The sequence below is a fragment of the Topomyia yanbarensis genome, unplaced genomic scaffold, assembly GCF_030247195.1.
Source record: "Topomyia yanbarensis strain Yona2022 unplaced genomic scaffold, ASM3024719v1 HiC_scaffold_11, whole genome shotgun sequence".
Classification (NCBI taxonomy): domain Eukaryota; kingdom Metazoa; phylum Arthropoda; class Insecta; order Diptera; family Culicidae; genus Topomyia; species Topomyia yanbarensis.
In genome coordinates this window covers 111,013-137,368 of record NW_026683283.1, presented here as the reverse complement: position 1 = coordinate 137,368, position 26,356 = coordinate 111,013, and the positions used below count along the sequence as shown (strand labels likewise).

The 26,356-nt window shown below is 39.1% G+C and overlaps 1 protein-coding gene across 2 annotated transcripts in view; it reads right to left on the bottom strand.

The window, feature by feature from the left end:
• Positions 1-22,205: 22,205 nt before the first annotated feature.
• Positions 22,206-26,356, bottom strand: part of LOC131694612 (bumetanide-sensitive sodium-(potassium)-chloride cotransporter-like) — a 111,271-nt gene continuing 107,120 nt past the window's right edge. For both annotated transcript variants that reach the window (XM_058983089.1, XM_058983090.1), the window contains 2 exons: positions 24,151-24,568; positions 22,206-24,082 (listed from right to left, as the gene is read on the bottom strand). In XM_058983089.1, coding sequence (XP_058839072.1) covers positions 23,838-24,082; positions 24,151-24,568 — 663 coding nt within the window. In that variant the 3' untranslated portion in view covers positions 22,206-23,837. The remainder of the gene's footprint in view (positions 24,083-24,150; positions 24,569-26,356) is intronic.

Sequence of the window (26,356 nt, the reverse complement as noted above, 5' to 3'; positions counted from 1 at the left end):
TTACTTTCTCTTCTGTTAATAATTCGGTCATTTTAACATTTATCCCTCAACTCTTTGCATAATATGCTAGTTAAAACCACCGTCTTTCGATCTGTACTGTAAAATAAGTGAAAAGTGTTATAGTGACGCCGTAAAAATCGAAAGAGAAAGTAAACAAAGAGAGTAACTCATTGCAGATATGACGTTTTGATAAAATGCTCAAGAATTCTTCTATTAACTTGAGTTACCTTTGCGCTTATTAATGATCAGTTGTATGCCTTTACCAAAGAATAACATTTGAAAATTATATCAGTACTGTAGTTATTATTCCTCTCAACTTCAAATTTGTGATAAATCATAATAGGAAATCAGGTGAAGCAAAATGCACATCATTGTAAAATTGTTTCCATTCATTTGTTGCGTTCCACTGTACATTTTGCCACATCGATAAACGTGTTTCAGGCAAAACGATCTGTGAAAAGAAAAACAACCTGTGCAAATATTTCAGATAATCTGGAAACTATTTAGATAATAATCTAGAAATCTGAAATTCGCGCGTGGTGTTCGCTAAACATTCTACATTTTCAATGTAACCATGGTCGTGTCTTGTACACAGCCCTTTAATTTTTATTTTCTGACCCGAGTGATGATTCAGTACAATCACCCGGAAGCACATTATAGGAAAACATTCTTTGTACGAACATTGTTGTGCCTCACTGTACCCACCGTGCTCTCTTAAACCTCCGCCACGTGGTTCGGTTGCTCTGAGAGAGGAAAGATACGAGTCAAATGTTGGTTTCTCTCATGAAACTACATCATTTCAACCACCCTCAGGTTCGTTGGACGCGCTGCTTCTCGGCTGACTGGGTTGGAACAGCAATCAGCATCGCATGGCGAAGGTGATTGAAACAGTGTTTAACTAGTTCCGAGTAAACTACAGCTAGACTCGTCGACTCGTCGTCGTCGTCGTCTAGTTATGCTGGTTTGGCGCTGTCGTTCTCAGTCGGCCAACAATCATAAAATTAGTCGTGAACTAGATTATCCGAGGGAGGGTGAAGTAGCGCGGCGTTTCCAGCACTAAAATAAAACTGGTACCACTCGTGTGCACTATATCTTAACATCTCGTCAATACTAAAAAAAGCATTGTATACTTGGGTTCGTTCAGCGGCAGGTCTTATCGTTGTCCGGCATCTAAACGAGAATAATTTGGGTTGAAACCCGAAACGACGGCTTGCACATACCGGAGCGTTTTTGGACACACGAATGATCTCGGTGACCCGGCGAAATTGCGCATCGGAATGGGAATTTTTTCGGGGGTTTGCACACTAAGAACTATCAACACTGAAAATATGCAGCTTCAAGGCGTTCATCGTTTACACACGTCCAGACTACAGATAGCATTGCGATGTCACGGCATAATGTATCGTGTGCGCTTAGCATTGCAAAGGGTATTAAGCCACTCGAATTTCAAATATTTTGAACTTTAAATGGCGATATCTTAAGAACTACACGGCCGATTATATAGTAGTTTTGAGTTGATTGGAAAGAAACATTATTGTGTTAAACTATAGATTCAACATTTTCGTGCAGTAATAATAACAGCAATCTATATGTATACGTCTCACAATTTTTGAGATGGCCTCCCATCGATCCCTTATTATCTGCGCATGCATTTTACATGCTGTAAAATTCTTCAATGTTACTTAAAATTGAAATTTGACAGCTTCTAATGAATGTGATGGTGGGTGGGTAATGTCAGATACATAACCGGAGTGAAGTAGAATACACTTTAGGCTTTCAATACGAATGCTACTATTTTGGCTGTCTTTTGATAGGTTCTATTAAAACCAGTTATTTCGTTATTTCTAACGGAAATACCAAAATGTCGGTACAGGCACATCGAAATCTGAAGTATACGAACACATTTATCCTCATATGGTAACACTGAAAAGAGCATTTAATGAGAGTAAAACAATTCATTTGGCACAGCTGAAGATCGGATACTTGTACTGTTATTTTGGTATTTCCATTAAAAAAAAACTTATTTTAATAAACCTTTCAGAAATTAGTAGAAATTGCAGCATTCGTTTTAACGGCCTAAAGTGTATGGTGCTGACATTACCTATTTATATTTTTCCTGTTCATTTTGTCTTTCGTCTCGCATAGCCATTCTTTCTAACTCACACATTTTAAACGGACTAGCTGCATTTGACTGTACCCCCTGGCTGCATTTGAAGTTTGATTTTTCCCTATTCGGAAGTCTCGTCTCAGGCTGTAACTATTGGCAAGTAAGACCGATTATGTCAAACACAGATATGTTTAGTTTTTCGTACAAAATTAATTGTAATTCGTCATGAAGAATTCAAAAGGAAATTTGTTTGATTACATTTAGACAGTTGCAATGCATGTGATTGAAAAAGATTTTTTTGATTTAATGACGTAACGTAATCAATGAAGATGGTGAATTCTATTCTTGTTTCGAGATCTTTAAACGTAAAGGGCGAACACGAAATTCTTATAAATTTTCGAAATTCGACCGGTGAAGAAAAATCAAATTTTAGACAATATAATCGCATCTCATGTATAGACCAAGCTTTCTAGTTGCTCTCAAACAGATCCTAAAAGTTCAAACACCCTTGGATAACCCTAAGTTTGTAGATGTGTTTCGATGCCACAGGATTGTAAAATGGTTAATATTACGTCATGAAAATTCAATTCTTCGGTGACATTTTTGTTTGCCTGCAAAATGCCCTATGTGTATGCAAAGCTCATGATTTGTTGGGATATTAGCATTGATCGGAAAAATGCTTTCTAACGCTGCGCATTGCATACATACAGGACATTTTGCAAGTCACCAGAAGCTGTTCATTTTACCACCGCCACATGTTCAATTTACTCACTCGCTATAAACATGTCTCATTTTTGGACATGGTTAGAAATCAATTATGTTTGAAAAAATGTGTTTATGACGATGTATTTTTACCAGATATGTACAAAACATGTCTAACAAGAAACATATAGGGTGATTGAAATATCTCATTCACTTATTAGTTAGAAAATAATGACTTTGCTTAACGTGTTCATTTTACCGCCAGTTCCCCTACCTACCAACACATTCGCCACAAACATTGAACCCAAGCGCACAATGCAAAATGAGTCAACGCTGATGATAATGGGTAGAGCGAAAGAGACAACTAGTACCACCACGACACTATTAGCGCATTTCACCAAAATTCAACGCGGCCATTCCCGATTGAAAGGAACGGCCGCGCTTAGCTCATCTGTCATAATATCGTGATTTTGCATAGCGAAGGGCACATTTTGTTCCAAAAACAGCCCTGCGTTATGCGACACTTTGTGCAGGTTGATTATACCGATTGCAAGTGGGGCCAAATTCACCAAGTTCCGTAAAATTCCTTTTAAATTACAGAATTGATAAAATTGCTGAGATGAGCTAAACTAATTAATCAAATCCTGTTTTAAAAACTGTCCTTGCGTTTAAACCAAAATGGGAAGCTTATTACTACCACTACATTACTTAATTTCAAGCGCAAATAGCAAATACATGTGCTAGTTAAACCAAAAATTTACTGGTAACATTACAGCGGCATTTAGGAAGCAGTTGGAGCGGTCGCCTGTTGGACGACACAGAGTAGCGTCCCTCCACAACCAGTGTAACGGACTTCTAACTCAGCTACACTGGCTGTAAAGCAGTGATCTGCTTCGCCAGCCGTTCAACAGGGAACTGAGCGTGTCTGGCCAAGTCCGTTCTTTAAATAGTCGATGATGACGTCATGGATAGAAGCGTAGCGCGGTAGGTACACCAATCTGTCGTACAGGGCTTGGGAAGCGCTATCTTCTGTGTGTTAATGCGCGATATTTTGACAAGGTTGTATATTATTTAATTTTTTAATGCTATGATATCAAAAATCTTTGGGTTTATCTGTTGGAATCTATTCTTAGAAGTATTTCGGGGCGATTTGTGCAAAAAAATTGAAAATTTATCGTGAGATGGCGGAATTATATGCGTTTAAAATTGGACCACTTTTCGTTACATACCATTTTTGTTGAATTTGCAAAGTGCACTCCCATATCGAAAACAAAGACGTAGTCCTACGTCAAAAAGGCTCACAATTTCGTAAATTGTTAACCTTTTTTCATTAATTGCTGTATACGTTGAAATTGGGATTTTCGGTGTGAACGTACTCATCACCCTATAATTCGGGAACCGGAATAGCAGCCGATGGGAACGTTGCACCTCTGATTTAAGATTAAGTTTGTGAAGATCTGTTCAAAAAATTCTGAGAAACAACAAACAACTAGCTTTTCTATGTGAATGTACGTTTCAATTCGTAACTCCGGAACCGGAAATCGGAATTAAATAAAATTCAATAGCATGGTAACCTTATACCTTCCATTCGCAGCTAAGTTTGTAAGAATCGATTCAGTCATCTCCAAATAAACGATGTGGACATTTTGTTAATATATCCGCACATACACACATACATACATACATACATACACACATACATACACACATACATACACACATACATACACACATACATACACACATACATACACACATACATACACACATACATACACACAGACATTTTCTGATCTAGACGAACTGAGTCGAATGGTATATGACACTCTGCCCTCCGGCCTCGATTAGAAAGTCGGTTTTTCGAGCAATTGCATAACCTTTCTATATGAGAAAGGCAAAAATTGAAAATCGGATGAATAGTTTTTGAGATATCACGTTCACCGCAACGGTATTTTTTTTAAAAAACTTCATTCCGAGATAATTGCGTTTAAAGTGTTGTGTCCACTTCATTCGTAGAAGAACTAGCGAACTTCAAACGGCTGTAATTTAAAATCTAGTGCTCCAATCCGGATGAAATTTCGAACAAATATTTTCAAAAGTATGTACTCTCAAAATATTCAATAATTTTTTTTTTGATTTTTTGAGTCCCAACTTTGTATATAACCCCTTAATAGAAGAAGAGATGATTATATACAGTAAGATCACAAAAAATGATTTTGGAGGTTCACTTTCGCAAATAGCAAATATATCTCGATACTCTGAATATATGAAGCATTCATGTCTTCAGCCACGTTATTTGTTATAAAATTCTTGAAAACTTTACTAAAGGCACCAAGTTTTTCGAGACTAAATTTGTTTGAAGAATTTTTTGTTCTGTCTGGGAGAATTATTCACCAAAATTACTTTACCAGAAGATGTTTTACGTTGCAAAATTCTTCGAAATTGCTAAACCTCTATAGCTGAATGTTTCGAAGCTATATGATATTGAACGTAAAAACTGTTTTCGAGCATTTATTTTACATTTCTTTGCTACTAAAGTTCTGACATAAGAAGGAGTCCTTGTATACAATCTGGTATTACACCATTTAATTCAGTACTCAAATATACATTATAAACAGTCACTAACTTGATTTTTTTTTTAATTTTGTCATTTCCAATCCTACTTATTAAAGGGTCCTAAATAAAAACAAAAAAAAAGTCCTACTTAGTGGCTATTCAAATAATTGATAGTACAAACGAAAATCAAATACTTATAAAAACTGATCCTGGCCCACTAGAGCCCAACGGAAAATGCCTTTTTGCATCAGTTTCTATGTGGATGTTTCCATGCGGGTATTTTATTTAATATTGACATGATTTGTCAATTATAAGCTTCTCACTAAAAGATCAGTTAAAAATCCCATTCCCACAATTTACCAAAAGTCCCAACGGTGTTTAAAACATTTAGTTCTCAATGTAATGATCATATAATAAACTTCCAACATTTTTATTCAAATATGAAAAATTAAACTGACCATCAACAATATTTTTTAATTCGATTAATTTTGGTTGGGGGGGAGTTGGTGTTTTAACCCCCAAAACCCTTTCCTGGCTACGCCACTGGCAATAACGGTAAGTGTATTCAACATGCTACTAACGTTGAAAACATTAATTTCTGAAACTTCTTTGATATCAATTTTTATTTTTGTACTATTGTAGTATGAGAATCTGATGTAATGCACGGTGAAGTGAAAATATGCTTTTTTGACATCATTTAGGCTGTTACACCGAAACATTGAATTAAAATACCAAATTCGCTTTTGAATAGAAGACACATTCCAGCAATGAACTTAATTACAAACTGCAAGCCTTGTCCATGTTATGTATTGAATCCTTAGAATCCATCTCCTCTTCTGCGATTACAAACGCAGCTTTCAAATAAGTCGTACCAATGGCTGAGATGAAAGTATACCACTGCTACCAACTGCTAGGATTAGATAATTAGGCTATAAAAGGCCATGTGTGGAGACAGTCGGTCTCTTTCATTTACGGATCATAGAAGGTGTAACACAAAATAAAATTTATGGTAGAATGGTTGTTTGTCAATTCCATAACATATTTTGTCGACGAGGATAAACAGAAGTGTCGCGTGTGTCCGGAAAAACCTATCGGATCGGTATAACACCACGTGGTTGGCTATCAAACCGCCTATTAGAATCAACAGTTGATTCAAAGTTCGTGCCTAGTGTAGTCGTGTGCGTGACGGAGTAGTTAACGCGCATGTCGGATTTGAAAGTGCTTGAAGGAAAAGTGAACGTTAAAGTATAAAAGAGTAACAGCGAACAAGAAGGTAGTTCGCCTACAATCGTCATGTCAAAACCGATGTTTGGACATCTGGAACCTTTTATGGTAGGAGAAAAATTCGATGAGTATGTCAGCCGTCTCGAACAGTTTTCCTAGTCAATGATGTACCAGCGGCAAAAAAGCTCCCACACTAGTGACTATGGCTGGTCCTAGTCTGTATTCAATCGCCGCAAGAATTTGTTCGCCTGATGACCCGTGCACGAAACCGTATAATGAACTGATTCAACTCTTGACAACACATTTGGCTCCAACCGTCAACGTTGTGGCTGAACGGTATAAGTTTCGGAAGTGTGAGCAATCATCAGGACAGTCTATTTTCGGATTTCATCATCACGCTCAAAGCTGAATCACATTCATGCAGTTTTGCCGCATTTCTGCAGGAGACCCTACGGGATCAGTTTGTTGCCGGAATCCAGAACTCAAACCTGCGGACAAAACTGCTCACATAAGTCGATCTCACGTTCGAGAAAGCAACATTGCCCACAGTTGGGAAGCTGTCGAACACGAGTTAAAAGTAATGCAAGGTACGTCAAAGCTTGCTATGCTGCACCGGATACCACAAAAGAAACCGCAGAAACCATTCCGGACACAGGAGAAGCCGAAACAACAGTCGAAACCAACCAAGAAAAATGAGGTTAAGAACACGTGTTTCCGTTGTGGAAGATCACACAATCCAGAATCGTGTCCGGCTAAGCAGTGGACTTGCTACGCATGTGGCAAAGCAGGCCACGTGTCAACCATGTGTCGTTCAGCGAAGGAACAGAAAGCAACTAGTCAGAATCGTGTAGCAGAGATGTCGGAGGCAGCGGAAAATTGGAAGTTAAATTTAATGTCGGAAATCGTCGAGTCGGCAAGGGAACCTGAAACCAGCCTTGCAACTTCGGAAATCCTGAGGGATAGCTCGAGGAACAGAGTGCACCAATTGGATGTGCCAGCCCACCTGCAGTTAGAAATCGAAGGAACAGTGGTGCAATTTGAGGTGGACACTGGAGCGTGTGATACGGTGATATCCAGGGATACTTATAGCGAAAAGTTTAGTCATGTGAAGTTGCAGCAATCTTGCAAGTATTTTCGAACGGTGACTGGTCAAAACATTCGTCCGGAAGGTGAAATTAAAGTACAGGTTAATGCTAGAAATGGTGAAATGGTTTCACTACCGATTTTCGTAATTCAACCGGAAGAGGGCAGAACCATCACACCTCTGCTTGGTCGCTCTGGTCTGGATGTCCTTATCCCGGAATGGAGAAAAATGGTAAGTCTAGATTTTTCAGCACGATTCAGCCAAGTCTTCAGTCGGAACTTCAGAAAAAATTTCCTTTTGTCTTTTCTGGAGATCTCAATCAAACCATTGAAAGGTTTACTGTCGATATTGCTTTGAAACCAAATGCAATGCCAATTTTCCACAAACCGTATACTATTCCATTTCGTTTTCAGGAGAATGTCGATCAACAGCTCGATCGAATGATTAAAAGTGAAATTTTAGTTCCCGTCCGTTCATCGTCTTGGGCAAGTCCTATAGCTGTTACTCCCAAAAAAGATGGTTCTGTTCGAATATGCCTTGATGGTAAGGCTACATTAAATCGATACCTATCATCTGAGCATTACCCACTTCCTCTGATAGATGATATTCTAGCCAGTCTGGCAGACTTTAAGGTATTTTGCAAGATAGATCTCACCGGGGCGTATTTGCAGGTTAAACTATCGGAACTATCACAGGAACTTTGTACGGTGAACACTCATCTAGGATTGTTCAGGTACACCCGAATGCCTTTCGGTATAAGTTCCGTACCTTCATTGTTTCAGTCCATAATTGAATAAATCCTGGTTGGAACGGGAGCCGTGCCCTATTTAGGTGATATTGTGGAAGGAGGTAGAACTCCACAAGAATGCAAAAAGAGACTTTTTGACGTTTTAGAGCGATTAAACCGCCACAAAGTGCAAATAAATATGGATAAATCAAGATTTTTTGAAGACAAGATCAAGCATCTTGGCTTCCTATTAGCAACTGACGGAATCAGACCATGTTCGTCTAAAGTAGAAGCGGTTCTAAATACCCCAGCTCCTCGAGATGTAAGCCAGTTACAATCTTTTCTAGAACTTTTAAATTATTACCACCGCTTTTCACCGAATCTATCTACCGAGCTTCGTCCAATGTACGATTTTTTGAAAAAAGATTTGAGTGGTCATCTTCGTGTCAGAAGGCTTTTGAAAAGTGCAAAAGACTTTTGGTTAATAATGATTTATTAGAGCCATTTGATCCAAAGAAGCCTCTTTTTCTAATTACCGATGCCAGTCCTTATGGTGTTGGCGCAATATTGTCCCACCTGGTAAATCAAATTGAAAAACCTGTGTGGAACCACAAGGAAGCGCTAGCCGTCATTTTCGGTGTCAGCAAGTTTCACAAGTATTTATATGGTACCGAATTCACTCTTGTCACTGATAGTACCGCGTTGAATCAAATTTTCAATCCACAAAAAGGAGCATCGTCCGTTGCTATATCACGCTTGCATCGTTGGTCAGCAATACTGTCAAACTATAACTATCACGTGGTCCATCGGTCGGGTAAGTGTATTGGTAACGCAGATGCTCTATCGCGTTTGCCACTACCCGTACACAACCGAATCGAACACATGGCTTTGCGGGAAGATTGCGTTCAAAACTTTGTCGCGTTAGAATCGATCCGGGAAGCACTTCAGCGAGACGCAATTTAAAAAAACAGGGCTGGTCGCACATGGTCGATAATCAGTTGATTCCATATGCAAACGTAAGTTCTCATCTAGAAGTCGAAGATGGGTGGATATATTTTGATGACCGCGTGGTGATTCCAAAGAGTTTACAAACTAGCATTCTACCATGAAGGAATAGTTCGAATGAAAATGGTAGGTAGAAGCTATTTTTTGTGGAAGGGGTTCGATGAAGATGCTAAACAATTTGTGAAGTCGTGTGACGTTTGTCAAAAAACTCAGAGAGTCCCCAGAGAAGTTGTAAAATCAAAATGGTCTCCAACCAAACATCCCTTTGAAAGAATCCACTTAGATTTGTTTCACTTTGAAGATCAATCTTTTCTTATTCTAGTTGATTCCTTTTCTAAATTCACGATGTCAAGATTCTTCGGAGAACGGATGGTAATAGCGTCCTCGAGAAATTAGAAGAAATTTACAGTTATTTTGGCATACCGGAAGAAGTTTGTTCGGATAATGGCCCACCTTTCAACTCGTCTATGTTCATACACGCCTGTCAACAGAACAATATTAAAGTCCTTAAATCTCCACCGTATCATCCGCAGTACAACGGATTGACTGAAAGGGGGGGGGGTACAGACGATAAAGGCAATGCTGAAGAAGTGTTTGTTGGATGACAATGTTAAACAAATGCCAATTCAAAGGAGGTTTAATCGAATTTGTTTTAATTATCGTAATACGCCGTCTACTGCAACCAGTAGCACACCGTCGTGCTTAATGTTTTCATACGTTCCCCAAACGCTGATTAATGTTAGTAACCCAGTCAAATTGAAAAGTGAAAATGAACATAAGAATTCGGTTAAGAAGTCTATGAAAACCTCCGAATCATTCCCAGGAAACCCTCAGTATGGAGCGAACGAATACTCGAGAGGTGACAAGGTCTTGTACCGAAATCATCTTGATGATTCTGTTCGATGGATTCCTGCGTTTGTTCTTGAAAAAGTTAGTCCTTATACATTTCTAATCAACTTGGAAGGACCCGTGCGTTTGGTTCATGAGAATCAGATTCGTACATCTGATTTATCTGATAAGTTCCATCCTTCCTTGCCCATCCTTTGCCCCAAACCAGGTCCTGAGTGCCAAGCATCCGAGGAACTCGCCTCTGGACCTTCGAAGGAAGGACAGCAACTGCAACAGCCGGTTACCAAAAAGAAAAGCCAGAAAAAGAAAAAAAATCGAAAAAAAGCGAAATCGAAGCGATTCCATTTCACCGAGATAAAAACGCCTTAAAGATCAAGAGCTTCGCGACGATAGAGAAATTTACGGATGTTTTTATCTGCTACCAAGTGAAGGCTTTTGTAAGATTGATTGTTTTGTTTTCGATTTTTGTAAATTTTTATATTCTGGATATTGTGGTATTATATGCTTAGTGTTACGAATAGCTCAATTAGTATATTTGTTTGTATAAAAAAAGTCCAACTGACAATTTGTCTTAATGAACTATACTAAACTAAGGTAAACTAAACATAATTAAAATAGTGACAATACACGGCGACGAAACTGCGAAGAGTTCATGACGAAGTCAAAAATTTCAGCAAACTCGTTGAAGCGACGACTCATTGCTAAAATTGGACTATTGGTAGCGTAGTTAGTGCTGCGCATTTCAGAATGCAGCAGGGCTCGAGGGCGAAGAGAACGGGTAGGCGCGTAGAGGTTGATTTGCGCTAGTAGCTCCGGATCATCATATTCAGCCAGCAGAATCTTTGCGCTGCATGCCTCCGGCGTGTTAAAGTATTAAGTCCTAAAAGACGACAACGGTCATCGAACGGTGCACAGAGGAGTATTTGACCGAAAAAGCTGGCCGAAAGTCAAATTTTCAAAAACTGTTATCAATAACATTATATTATATCATAATATTCCCTAGTGATTTCTGCAGTAGATGGCAACCACGTTTCGTGTATTTACTAAAGTTTGGCAACGCTGTTAACTGTCAAAGGTAGGGGTTTTTAATACTCCAGGCTGATTTAAAGTTGCGTGGTCAGGGTCATATTTTGGTGTAAAAAATATCAGTCTTATTAAACTTAAATACAAAGAATAAAAAATCCGCGATTTTCTTACTTTTCAAAATCGAAAAAGTTTATGTTCCCCATCCGTCCCAGTGAAAAATCTTGTGCCATGATTAAGTTTAATCCAAGTACTACTAGATCCATGAAAAAAAATTGCACATAATTGCTCCATTTTGAATGCGAGCTATTTGAAAAATTTGATATTTTTGACATTTTTCCTAGTTTTATTACATTGTCCGTGCTAAGTTCAAACTTTTACAAGGATATTTCTTTTCCAAATAATGTGTAATTCTTGGCAAGATGTAGTTTTGTTAGCTGGGAAACGAAATTATGGTTTTATTGAACCAGAGTGCTTCAAAGTGCTTCGGCACCAACTGAGTTATTTCGGAACACAGTTGAAGCAACATATGTAGTTCAATTCTGCAGGAAAACTAATCGATTCGAAGCACTTTGGAGCGCTCTGGATCAATAAAATCATCATTTTGTTTCCCAGCTAACTAAACCTAAATCTTGCCAAGAATTACACATGATATCGAAAATAAATATCCTTGTAAAAGTTTGAACTTAGCACGGACAATGTAATAAAACTAGGAAAAATGTCAAAAATAACAAATTTTTCAAATAGCTCGCATTCAAAATGGAGAAATTATGTGCAATTTTTTTTTTCATCGATCTAGTAGTATTTGGATTAAACTTAATCATGGAACAAGAGTTTTCACTGGGACGGATTGGGAACATAAACTTTTTCAATTTTGAAAAGTAAGAAAATCGCGGATTTTTTTATTCTTTGTATTTAAGTTTCATAAGACTGATATTTTTTAGAGTACATGAATCCATCTACACCAAAATATGACCCTGACCTTGGTTTATTAATATTATTTGAGCTGGAACAATTCGAATAACTAATGTTTGGAAGATTTTGTTTCCACACGCAACTTTAAATCAGCCTGGAGTATTAAAAACCCCTACCTTTGACAGTTAACAGCGTTGCCAAACTTTAGTAAATACACGAAACGTGGTTGCCATCTACTGCAGAAATCACTAGGGAATATTATGATATAATATAATGTTATTGATAACGGTTTTTGAAAATTTGACTTTCGGCCAGCTTTTTCGGTCAAATACTCCTCTGTGCGGTGGCAGGTTTAATGGATCGTTCCACGGCAATTCACGTAACGCATATCGTATGAATTTACGCTGGACTGCTTCGATCCTAAGGCTCCACGTAGCTTGATACGGGCACCAAACGACGTTTGCAAATTCCAACTGCGGGTGCACCAATGAGCAATAAAGAGCCTTGAAGCATAGAGGATCCCGAAATTCGTTGGATATTTTGAAAATAAATCCCAGCAAACGATTGGCTCTGTCGATGGTCGCTGAGACGTGATGAGTATATGTTAGCTTATCATCAAGAATGACTCCTAGATCCTTCACGTGGTCAACGCGTTGTAGTAGAGTTCCTGCGATGTTATAGTTGAAGGTAATCATATTTCTCGTTCGATAATAGCTGATGACAAAACATTTTGCAACGCTAAGGACCATCATGTTTCTTACACACCAACTATAAAAGGTGTCAATAAGATGCTGTAGCTCACGGCAATCGGCTTCATTCCGTATAACAAGAAATTTTTTTAAGTCGTCGACAAAAAAACAGCTTTCCTCCACGGCTTAGAACGAAAACCGCATCGTTCACGAACAGTGAAAAAAAAGTAGTGGCTCTAGCGTACTACCTTGAGGAACTCCGGAAGTGTTGAAAAAGGACTCTGAAACAATATCGCCAATTTGAACAACGATTTTACGGTGCACAAGGTAGGATCGAAGCCAATGGCAGAATCTAGTAGAACACCCCAGCTTATCAAGCTTTGTTATCAGTATCTCATGATTAACTCTATCAAAAGCTGCCTTTAGATCAGTGTAAATAGTATCCCCCTGCAATTTCTTAGACATTTGTTCCGTGCAAAATGACGTAAAGCAGACGAGATTCGTCTCGACTGAACGACCTGGGAAAAATCCGTGCTGAGATGTACTAATGTAGTGTCGACAAGCAGAAAATAACGCCTGGTACTCTAAAGTCTCATTTAAAGCTAGGAGAAGTGTTATGTATTGAGTCCTTATAATCCAGCTCCTTTTCTGCGATTACAAACGCAGCTTTCAAATAAGTCGTACCAGTGACTGAGATGAAAGTATACTACTGCTACCAACTGCTAGGATTAGATAATTAGGCTATAAAAGGCCACGTGTGGAGACAGTCGGTCTGTTTCATTTTCGGATCACGGAAGGTGTAACACTAAATAAAATTTATAGTAGAATCGTTTGTAATATACATACACGTTTATTAAAATAAACGAAACATTTCGTTTCATTCACAAAAAATAATGTCGTTATCTACGATAACATTCGTGGAATGTAAACTAAATAAGTAAAATTTACGAAAACTTTCGTTCATCAAGCGGCCATTTCTTCGTACCACAGTAAAATCGATTTAGCCACATCGATTTTTCAAATTAAAAAAAAAATCGATGTTGTCAAGCATCGATCCCAAAAGATCGACTGAAAACAAGATGCTAATAAAAACGCAAACTTTTCTAAGATACACGAAATGAATTCGTGCGACCAACGAAATGGTTCGCAATATACACAAACGTTTAATAAAATAGGCAAAACCTTTCGTTTCATTCACGAAAAATAATGTCATTATGAACGATATCATTCGTGCAGTGTACATTAAATGTGTAAAATTTACGAAAGCTTTCGTTCAGCAAGCGGCTATTCTTGTTCATGAACGAAACCTACTATTTTCAATACACGAAAATTCTTCGTTGCAGAAAACGACTAATGATTTCGTGCATTGCCCAATGAATTTCATTATATTTACGAATTTATATTATCAGTGTAATCTATTCTTTTTTTCCTTAATTAACCTCACCCCCTCCCCCACGCTTAAAAAGCTCTTGTAAATCTAGACCATCAGGAATTCAAAGCATCTTTGGATATTATAAGAACAATAGAACATAACAATATGTTTCAAAAAACAATAATACACGTATTACTATTCGAATATTATTCACCAGTTAAAATTAAAACACTACGCAATACCATACAATAAAATCACAGAGAAATATGGCATCATTCCCCCAAAATTCGTGTGTTGCGCGCTTCTAAAAACCATTATTGACCGTTTTAGTATCATCTTAATTATTGAGAAACATAAGAGCTAGGTACCCTACATCATTGCTTTCGACTTCTATAACTTGAATCTAATGATCAGGATGCGCAAATGAATTCGCCAAAAATCTGTGCACAAAGTACATTGATATGCTGAAATAGTGTGCATTCTCTCTCTAACATCCATTTAGTACTCAGAAATACGGTTATAATCGCTGTTCATATTATTGATTTCATTTATGCTCCTTCCTGTTTAAAAACCTTCGTGTATCATAGCGAGTGTAATTCCACCTAACGAACACATCGTTTACCCCTTTATTGCGAAAGTTGTGAATCCGTTTTGCGGAAAGCTGTTGTTTTTAATACCATAGGTAAGTGGGTAAATAACTACTCCAATCACTGCCAGAACTGTTGGAAAATAGTTTAAAGCAATTTTCTCCATCCTGTCTTTCCATGCCAGTTTCAATGCTGGTGCAGATTCCTATACGTAGAGGGCTAGCTAGGGACTTCAAATAAGGCATCCACATCGTTGCACTCATCCGTACGATGGGTGCTTGTGCATGCATTGTAGCACTATCAAAATGCGATTTCGAGCGAAATTCTCTTTTGAAATAGTCCGCCGTTCACCAGAATGAAAAGTGTACTTACTCACGAACAACTAAAAGCAAACACATAGAAGTAAAATATCCAGTTTAGCACAGCTTCGTTTGATAGCAACCAGTAAGCAAATGAAACCAATATCGAATCGGGCCCATTCCCTTTCATTGTAGAGTCAATAGCACCCATCATATTGAATCATCGAGAGTTTTTACATCTCCCACGTTGACTATCGACAATAATTGCTATGCCGAAGGTCGTGCAGACTGCGGTGGTAGCGTATGATTTCCATGATTGATGGCACAATAACAAATGCGATCTGCCGTCGAGCAGACGTGAATAACACTAATAATAAAACAATAAATTTGATTTATTACCTCCCACACAATTTCCTGGAAAGGACACGCGAGTTGTATTGCTATGGCGTGCGATACAATATACGCGGGTACCGTGAAGTGTTTGTTTGCACTAACTTCATCACTGCAGTACACCACAATTAGAAACAATGGAGATTGTGGTTTGACATGGTTGAGTTTCTCTATCGAGCCAGGTGCAAGAAAGTATTTCCTCTGCGCATTATTTTGAGTGGGTGAATGTATTACGTCGGTTATCGAAATATAAATATTGATTCGAAACTGCTCGCTTCGGTCTAACTGGGATGGAATGTTTGCGTACAAGAAACTACGTAGTTAATGTTTTCGACAAAATAGAGATTACTAAAAGGTTTTATTATTTTTGCCAATTTTCGTTGCATCAATTACCAACCACTTGTTTATGTTCCGGTGTCCAGTCTTTGTTCGTGCCACAAGCGATCGTCCTTTGCCTAATTGTTTGAATCGAAAATTACCCGTTGAAAACTTGTCCTTTTAAATAAAATTTTTTTTTCTGTATATGTTAATATTTCTATCATGGTAACATAAATTTTTGGCTTGAAATGTTCGTCATACTCTACCTCTGAATTGGCAGTTGCTTGTGCTCGCTGCGGCTGTTCGCCCATCTAAATATGGAAGCTGTTCTTCAATGTCAGCTTCTTTCACCGAACAGCCTAGATAAGCCGTGTAGTGTCGGTAGTGGTTGTTTCAACCGACTAAGAATTACACTACGGACTACCTGTTTCAGTGGTAAAAATCTACCAAACAGGGAACCCCAATTCCATAGTGTCATGCGACCCGTGCTATGGGTAAAATTGTTGAGGGGGTTTAAAACATTCTCAATGGCGAACGGAGCCTGGGAAGAGTCGGGCGAACTCCCCAGTATGCTGCATTACGCAGCGGAACGTTCACTGTACACACCGATTTTTTTTTCACCGATGATCCACTTAATTTTGCCGAATTTTTGTTGGCTGGGGGTATGCTGAGACTCTCGGCTGATGGTAGTTCGGTGAAGTTTTGTTGAGTTTCGATTATCAAATTTCGATGTGTACAGATGAACCTGCCCAGAGGCCGTGTGGTATCCGGCCTAGAATTGAGCCACTGGAGTCCTGCTCCCATGTCGTAGGAGGCGACTGAAAGTAGGAGACCCTAAGTCAAGGTGTAGTTCCGTGCCGAGGACTTAATGACTGGAGGGTCTAAAATATGCCAGTCGCACACGGAGCGTTTTGGGTTTTGCCCTTGCTGTGTTATGCGAATCTCTGATACAGTGGACCATTATTTTCTTCGCAAATCGTGGTAATCAAATGATCATGTCCCATTTAAACCTGATATGGCTCGCTAAATGCGTTAACATCCCAACTCGCTTGGTGTCCTCTAGTTGTTGTGCAATTTGTGTTGGAGATGAAATGTACAGTTCTCTAATCAACAATGGTTAGAATAGCACAAGTCAATCTCCAACATAAACGTACAGCAACTATGAATTTATCTCGACTCATGCAGGAAGGTAAAGCTTCCATAGCATTGGTTCAAGAACCGTATTTCCATAAAGGAAACTTCTATTTTGGAAAGTTACTTAACACTGCCTTCATTGCTTACAACAAGACAGGCATGACTAACCCACGTGAAATGCCTCGTGCTTGCATTCTTGCAAATAAGGCTATTGACGCGTGTCTCATATCGGAGCTCACAACTCGCGATATCTGTGTTGTCACAGTTTCACTGACTGTCGGAAACGTAGACAAAAAATACATATATTGTTCAGCATACCTACCGCATAACGAATCATCTCCTTCTGATGATTTCAAAAGCGTTGTATCATATTGTAGCAGAAATGGGCTTCCGCTCATTATCGGCAGTGATGCGAATGCTCATCACATCATTTGGGGCAGCTCAGACATCAATCTGAGAGGCTCTGAACTGATGGAGTACATAAGTAGTACAAATCTCCATATTCTGAATGTGGGAAACCGACCAACTTTTGCGAGGTCTGGAAGGGAGGAGGTGTTAGACATAACACTTTGCTCTGATAGAATTTTGCATGAACTGGGAAATTGGCAGGTTCCAAATGAAACTGAACCGTCTCTATCCGATCATAAATATATATTTTTCGATCATTTTGATGTCACCTTCAATGTGGTGACATATCGTAATCCTAAGTCTACAAACTGGGACCTCTTTTTGGAAAACTTAGCGACTAAATTTCATGGATATTTTCCAACAATTAGTCAACTAGACGACTTAGATGACGTCGTGGATACGACAAACTCATTCATATTAGAATCCTACGAAGAAGCTTGTCCACTTCGTACTGTTAAATCGACTAGGGGAACCCCTTGGTGGAGGGCTGAGCTTGAAAGAATGAAGAAAGTTATGAGAAGAGCATGGAACCGGCGTCAGCGTGATGACTCCAGGGCTTTCAGGTCAGCTCGTAGTGCATATAAGAAATGTCTTAGATCTGCAGAACGGGCTGGCTGGCAAAGCCTATGCACTAATGTCTCTAGTCTGAACGAGGCTAGCAGATTAAATAAAATTCTCTCCAAATCGAATGATTTTCAGATGAACTCCTTGGAAACCAGAGATGGTGTTTATGTGACGGACGAAAAAGATGTTCTTAATTGTCTCTTCGACACACACTTTCCAGGTTGTATCGATCCGGAGTTGAACAATGTTCACCGATCTCATTCTGGTGATTCGGACTCGTGGGCGTTAGCACGCACATTGGTTTCCACTGAATCGGTCAAATGGGCGGTTGACAGCTTTGCTCCATACAAATCACCCGGAAAAGATGGAATACTTCCCGTGCTACTGCAAAAGGGATTTGATATTCTTAAACATGTCTTGAAAAAGATTTTGCTTTCCAGTCTTGCTACCGGGTATATCCGAAAGCATGGCGAGAAATAACTGTTAGATTTATTCCCAAAGGGGGGCGCTCAAGCTATGAAGAAGCCAAGAGTTTTAGGCCTATCAGCTTAAGTTCTTTTCTTCTGAAAGCTTTGGAACGGATAATCGATCATCACATCAGGAACGTTAGTTTAGTTGAATATCCACTGCACAAAATGCAACATGCATATCAGTGTGGGAAATCCACGATCACTTTGCTTCACGATGTTGTTTACAACATTGAGAAGGCCTTCTCGCTCAAGCAATCTAGCTTGGGTGTATTTCTAGATATTGAGGGTGCTTTTGACAATGTGTCCTTCCAGTCTATTCTGGAAGCTACGCACGGTCATGGGATACCTGCATGTATCTCAGGTTAGATAAACGCAATGCTTAGTAACCGCATACTTTGCTCGTCACTGCGACAGGCTGAGATACGGAAGTTGAGTATTTGCGGTTGTCCTCAGGGCGGCGTTCTGTCACCTTTGTTATGGAACTAGTAGCTGACGGCTTGTTGAAGAAACTCAATGAGCTTGGATTTCCAACCTACGGGTTTGCTGACGATTACCAAATACTAATTACTGGATTTTGCATCGGAACAATCTTTGACTTAATGCAACAGGCATTAAGAGCTGTCGAACAGTGATGTCGACAAGTTAAACTATCAGTTAACCCAAGCAAAACTTCAATGGTTCTTTTCACGAAGAAGCGAATAACAACCGGGGTTCGTCCCTTGCAGTTCTTTGATTCTGAGCTGCTGTGTGCAGATCAAGTCAAATACGTTGGAGTCATATTGAATTCCAAACTGAATTGGTCTGCTCACATTGAGTTCAGAGTCAAGAAAGCGTGCATGGCCTTCGGGCAGTGCAGACGAACTTTTGGAAAGACCTGGGGTCTCAAACCTAAATACATCTATTGGATTTACACGACAATTGTACGTCCAATACTGTCATACGGATGCCTTGTGTGGTGGCAGAGGGGAGAGGTGGTGACAGTCCAGTCAAAGCTAAACCATCTGCAAAGAATGGCGCTCATGGCGTTGACTGGTGCTTTCACCACGACTCCGACTGCTGCTCTTGAGGCACTTCTAAACATCAAACCATTACACATACACTTAAAACAAGAAGCACTATCATGTGCATACAGACTGCAGGTTACTGGGCTTTGGAACAGTAATCATGTTGATCTTGCTACCAGTCATACACGATTGTGGTCACAAATGGTTACATGGGGTGAAGATATTCTTGCTCCCAGCGATATTACACTCACTTGTAGTTTTCCTTACAGGACATTCCATGTGAAGATTCCCTCTCGAGAGGAGTGGTTGTCTGGCTTTATGGAAAGACAACAACAAACGCAAGTAGTCTGTTACACTGACGGTTCTCTGATGGAGGGACGTGCTGGTGCTGGTGTCTACTGTCGTGAAATGAGATTGGAACAATCTCACTCACTAGGTAGATATTGTACTGTATTCCAAGCAGAAATCTTTGCGATTATGTGCGGGGTGCAATCGGCCCTTCAACTGAGTTTATCCGGCAGAGTTATAAACTTCTGCTCCGATAGTCAGGCTGCAATCAAGGCCCTTAGCTCAGACAAATCCCGGTCCAAGCTAGTGATCGCGTGCCGAACCCAAATCGAAGAACTAAGCATTGTCAACACTATCTACCTTGTCTGGGTGCCCGGACATTGCGGTATTACTGGAAATGAATGGGCTGACGAATTGGCCAGGGCAGGTTCAGCGATTGACTTCGTTGGTCCTGAGCCCGCGCTGCCAATTTCGACAAGTTGGATAAGGGAAAAAATACGGTCCTGGGCTTCGTCCGAGCACCGCAATTATTGGAGAAATCTACAAACGTGTCGCCAAACAAAGGAGTTTCTAGAACAACCATGCCCAGTGGTTTCGAAAAATCTCTTACATTTTTCAAAGCTCCACTGCGGCATGCTGACCAGGGCTTTAACCGGCCACTGCAAACTCAATTATCACATGGCAACTATTCAGCGCGCTGAGTCTTTTTCATGTGATCTTTGTGAATCCGACTACGGAACCTCATATCATCTGATATGCAACTGTCCAGCGGTAGCGCAATTGCGATTTCGGGTCTTCAGCCGTCCTTATATAGACGAAACCATGTTTGGTCGACTGAAACTCAGAGACATACTAAAGTTTCTTATCCAATGCGGTAAAGAGCTTTAGGCTTATTCGCAGGCAAGTTGAACTACTTGTGAGTTTAACTTACCTGTTGTTTATTTTTTTGTTTTGTGTTGTTATTTTTCCCACCCTTCCAAGTCTACTTCCCCACACCTCCTTGTCCTTTCCTTCCGCTCAGGAAATGATGAAACACACGGCAAGGCACAAATCCCCGACTATGTACGGGGAACGTGCCATTTGAGCCAATATATTCTGATTCCTGATTCCTACCTCTGAATTGGCAGTTGCTTGTGCTCGCACAGAGTATAACTATATAATGGTGTTTGTTTGATGTAACTGTTCGTGAATCTGCATCCGGTTCGATTGCTCACTATCCGTTCCCATCTCTCAACTTATTGTCAATGTATTAAAAATTTGTTTCGTTTGGTTCTTTTTGCCTTTCTCTTCTGACTTTTGGTTCCGGAGTTGCAGGTTGGTTATTGCGATTGCAAGGAAATTTCTCATATAAACCGGTAATACCTCATCTTTTGAAATGGACATCAAATTACTTCGATTCGCAGGCTTAGATAACTGAATACGAATCAATGATTTTTGGAATATATTGTCCTCTATAGATAATTCCGGAAGTCCCGAGTTTCGAGTACATTTCAGAACTAAAGCAACAACCTAGGTTTTTTTTTATAGAATTCTAATATTACAAAATTGCTTTCGTTTAAATTCCAATTCATTTTATGCAGTCATTTGATTGTTCAGTTTCTGCATCATTCAGTATGATATGAACAAAAGTGCTAACGCAAATGCGAAAAATAAACAGGAATTTTTGCTATTTGATTTCAACCTTTCCAAGTGCAAAACGTTAGCGTCTAAAGCCCATATATCGTAACTTATAGTCACGTTTGTAGGAGTGAATCAAACCGTTTTTCCATGCAAAAACCGAAAGAAAAGCTTCCGATGGTGCAGCATTACATGACAAGTAACCTTGAAGCTGGTACCGGATTTGTCTATTTCTTTTGTGATGTGAAGTTTTCATTGAATTTTTCTTTCCAACAACGCATTCGGTTGTCACCAGCAGCAGGTTTTATCGGTTCGAGCGGAACCAAATCATTCCTTGCTTGCTTGTGTGCTGTAGCAAATCTTTTTTCGCACTTGAGGCAACTTCCCTGGTTCGTGGAAAGCCCTGCTGTGTTCTCGTGATTGAATACATATTGAACATATTGGTATTTCCACTAGACGCAATCGTCATTTAACGTGGATTGGCTTTTCTGTTTGCTTTTGCTTCTCACAAGATTCAAATAATGTGCTAATGTTCCGGGTGGGCCATACCATCTCGATGGCCGCTGATACTAGGCGCTAATGTTTTCATATTATCTGGGTTGATATACGGAAAAATTTGTTCCTAATTTTGAATTATTCAAGTTTTTACCCCAAAAAATCATGCATGTCTTTCTCCTGTAAACTGTTCACTTTTCCGAAGAAAATATGGTTGTGTTTGTGAATGTTCTTGAACACTGTGATGTCAAAATTAGATAGTTAAAATATTTGGCAACACTGCCACTATACTCATAGAAGTCAGATTTTTTGCAGAAATAACATTGCCACTGCGTGAGGCTTTCTTTTTATTCTATAGCAGTAAGTATTCTGCCTGCATTCAAAGCACCTATATGCATTTCAGAAATGTATATCTTACTCTTCTAACTATCGATCGAACGCTGATTACAAAAATGAGACCATTCAAGCAGGACGTCTAGTTTCTCCCCACAAGAAATGCATTTAAGGCACATGAGACTCCGTTGCACAGAGACGAAAAATTTACAAAAACCATTCCAGTTAAGTGAATATGAAATTGGTACCGATTGGTTGTCAATTGGTTTTTATTATATCTTTTTTATTGGTTAATCTTTTGTCTTCATCACACATAAATGGATACTGCATATGCTTGCCTATCCTAAATCAAGGAGCGTTAATTAAAAAAAACGGACCACCAATAAACTTTTCCAATAGGGAGTAATGCGGTGGAAGGACTATTTTTAAATTCAAAAATATGAACAGCATATCGACGTATTCTTGAATGATCAGCCTAAAGGAATTCGAATGTTTGAGTAGGAATATTTACAAAAAAAAATTCTAAACATGTGCTGCTTTAAGCACAACCTCTGCTCGTGCTTTAAACAGCCTGACAAAAATTGGCGAACCTTATGCTATACATATATTGTGTTTGTGTCAGTGAAAAGCCGTAAAAAAGAATGAAGAATCTTTTTACTAAATTTGTCTCAATTGCTTTGAGTCAATTGTTTTATTGACTTTTCGTAAAATTGGTTTAAGAACATAGCGGAAATTGGATGCTCAGATATATGAAAGCTTCGGGTAACGATTGGATATTTCGTGGCTCTGCTCCGAACGAAAACATAAATGTTTGTTTGGTGGAGGAGGAATCGAGAATATAGGTACAAACAAAAAAATCTTTTCTGATCCTCACAGTGCCATTGACAGTATCCACACTGGAAAACATCATCACCCTGGGAAATTATATGCAAACAACTATGATTTAAGAGCATCCTCTCGAGTGTTTTATATCACGCTTCGTGGGAGTGTGCCGAATCGGATTTCATTACTCTATTCATTGTGGTTTCCACTCTAATTTGCGCGCCGTCAACTTTTGCACTATTTAGCTGGCTCGTGATTGTAATTATTTCTATGCATAACAAAAAGCTAAACTTTAACAATTGTGCGGTAAATTATACTTTGCTATGTGAAATGCAATACTGACTTTCGGGGGGTGAAAAACTTTTCCTACTCACTAGCTCGTAGATAAATGTACTTAGACGGTACTAAAATGAATCTGTGTGTTTATCGTTTGACGGAAATCTCCCTTCCACTTCCACCAATTATAGGTCCGGGAATAGTGAGATATAGCGGGCATCGTTAGTTCGTTTTCAGGCACATGTATTATGTAACTGATATGTTGATGTTTTGCAAATCGCCTTACCCCGCCTCTCTTTCTCGGATAATCGGTAGCTAAGCAGCAACCGACAAAGTGCAACAAACACACTTCCGTTAGGAATATGCAACATTGTTCCTAATGATGAAAACATGGAATAAATTACTAGAATGTAGGTACTTTGCTGGATAAAACTAAGTTTGGAAACCACACTAGTGAAAATAAATGAAACGTATCATGAGTTATCAACAGTTAAAACATTCCAAACAGATAATGTAAACTGCACAGTTTTCTGTTCGTAACACCTGTTGGCCACACTGCATCAATTGCCACTCTCCAGCCTAGGAGTAGAATGTCAGAACACTGGTCTGGTTGCCTCGCACAAACAAGAATGGTGGCAGTCCCTGGCTCAGCGTTTCCAGCCAGGCGATGTAGAGCGGTGCGGAAACGACGCCTTTCCGAGGCATGGGAAGAGTCATGACAACCAGATCCGATTTGGTGGATTGCTCCAGAAGATACTCTCGCAGATTGAGGTGACGGTTGGTTTTGTCCTGAACCGCCAGCAGTTCGGCTTCGGAGATTTGACCTGTGTCAAAACGAAATAAGAGTCTCATTTACTATGTTGCCTTCATACGAACAATTGATTATCTTTACCTGGTTCATCACCCGTGAAATCTTTAATCAATCCCTTGAAGAAGTTTACCGTACTCTGTTCCGGTTTTTTCGTCACATCCGGAAGCAGTTTCAAGTCCGAGTAATCGATGCGGAACTTGGCCAACAAACTGGCCATATTTCGTTGCTCAAACTCCAGCTCGGCTTTTCGATTGGCCAGCGCAAATACACGAAGCTTGCAGTCGCTCCAGTTTCTCCTGGTGCTGATGATGTATGGAAGAAGTAGCGTAAGACCGCCATCGTCGTAGAGCCACCATACGTCAATGATACCGTTTTTCTTCTTGCTGGTAAACAAACTCAACTCGTCCAGAATCTCTTTCGGTAGTTCAACACCTCCAGGACCTCGGTAGAGAAGTGCGGGATCGTTGTGCGTGCGCTTCAGTGAACGTTGATTCGTTTCCTGAAATATTGGCAGATTGATCGTTATTGAGTTCTATTGGAAAAACAAACAAAGTCAAAGATGTTGCAGTAGGGTTTTGTCGTTGTCATTGTTATTAGCCCTGATTGACAAGCATTCGTTCACTTAACCCTCAGCTTAGTGGCTTACATAGCCAAATCGAAGATAAACTCAAGTTGGGTCGGTCAAGAATATATCATTTATCAAAACTATCTAAACCATGTACCATTTATCAAGGCTATCAAAACGATTGCTTAAAGATATCAAGTGATAATTGACGAAATAGCAAACGGTTCCAACTAATAAGTTGTATCTTCTATTGTGTTTTAAATTACAATAAGCGAATGTATTTATTTATTTATTCTAAGCCAGGACGATTCGTTAAATTAAAAAAAAATGATCAAATTTAAATTAAATGATAAAATTTGTATGCAATTTATGCAAGACATGTTGAAGGATATCGTAAGAGAAACTTTTGTACGCAATTACATTCGAAATATTTCTTTCATTTTTAGGTATTATTGACACAAAATTGGTTTCTCGCTATATATTTTTTAACATTAATTTTTGTTTTTGTGAAAAATGTTCCTGAAACCTTGATTATGATCTAGTTGCAGGGCCGGCGGAAAGCGTGGGTAGTATGGGTAGTACTGCCCATACCGAAAATAACCGAGTGGGTAATTACCCACTCGAAATTTTGAACCATTTTAGAAAACTTAGATGCGCAACGCATGTATCTCGCACTACACACATTTGCAAACATCGATGTACCACAATTTCATTTGCATAAACGAACGTGATTTAATGTGAATGTAATGTAAGCGTGTGCATTGCGAAAAGGGAAAAATCGTTACTAATGGACCGCTCACCCTATGCTTTCTACCCACTCGAGCGTAAAGTTTTTCGCCGCCCCTGTCTAGTTGTCGTGGTTGTGAATTATTTACTTCACGATACCAAAAAATGGATACTTAATCTTTAATGAGCTCATAAAATTCAGATTAGGGTTGCATAAGTTCGAGGAAGTGAGACTTCACTATAGTACAGGACAGTTTGGTATCGCATAATGAACCAACTACTATAGGCGTTACGGAAGAGTTTGTTGCGTTCAACACACATACTGCAGTCAGTTTTTCTAGAAGATTCTCACTTCCTGAACAGAACAGTTGTGTTCATCTAATAATTGTAGCAACCTATATATAGTACAAATTGCAATCAGAACAGTCAGTCATTATTCATAGTTAATCAGTATCAATAGTTACTCCTAATAACTTGTAACAAACCTTATCATACTACAAGGTCCCAATATAGAAGAAGATGAATTACATATAGAATAGTGCCACGTTTTATACTGAACAGTTTGGGCTTATAATAAGTGCCTAGTTCTACTGAATAAACCCACGGAATTTATCTAAGTGACCGCGAGTTCTTACTGCACCGTGAACCGAACAGTTTTCCCTCGTCATAAAATCCGACAGCTCTACAGACGTTGATGTGCGGAAACAGACCCATTCCTGCCTTTTCATTCATAATATATTGGTCATTTCAGATAACAATGAAATAGATTTCATATAGTATATAGTATGCAATTTTGTGCATGTTCTTTGTATTTTTATGTGAAAAACTTCCCCGAACTGTAAACATTATTCATGAATCCGTTTTGTTGCCTGAACTAGTTCTTGCGTTATAGTACATATGATAATCACGTTCTTAGAAGATATCTCTCATAAGTTTCACTTTCATGATATTGTACATTTCAAATAACTTAAACCATGGTGTTGCTAATTTTTCTAT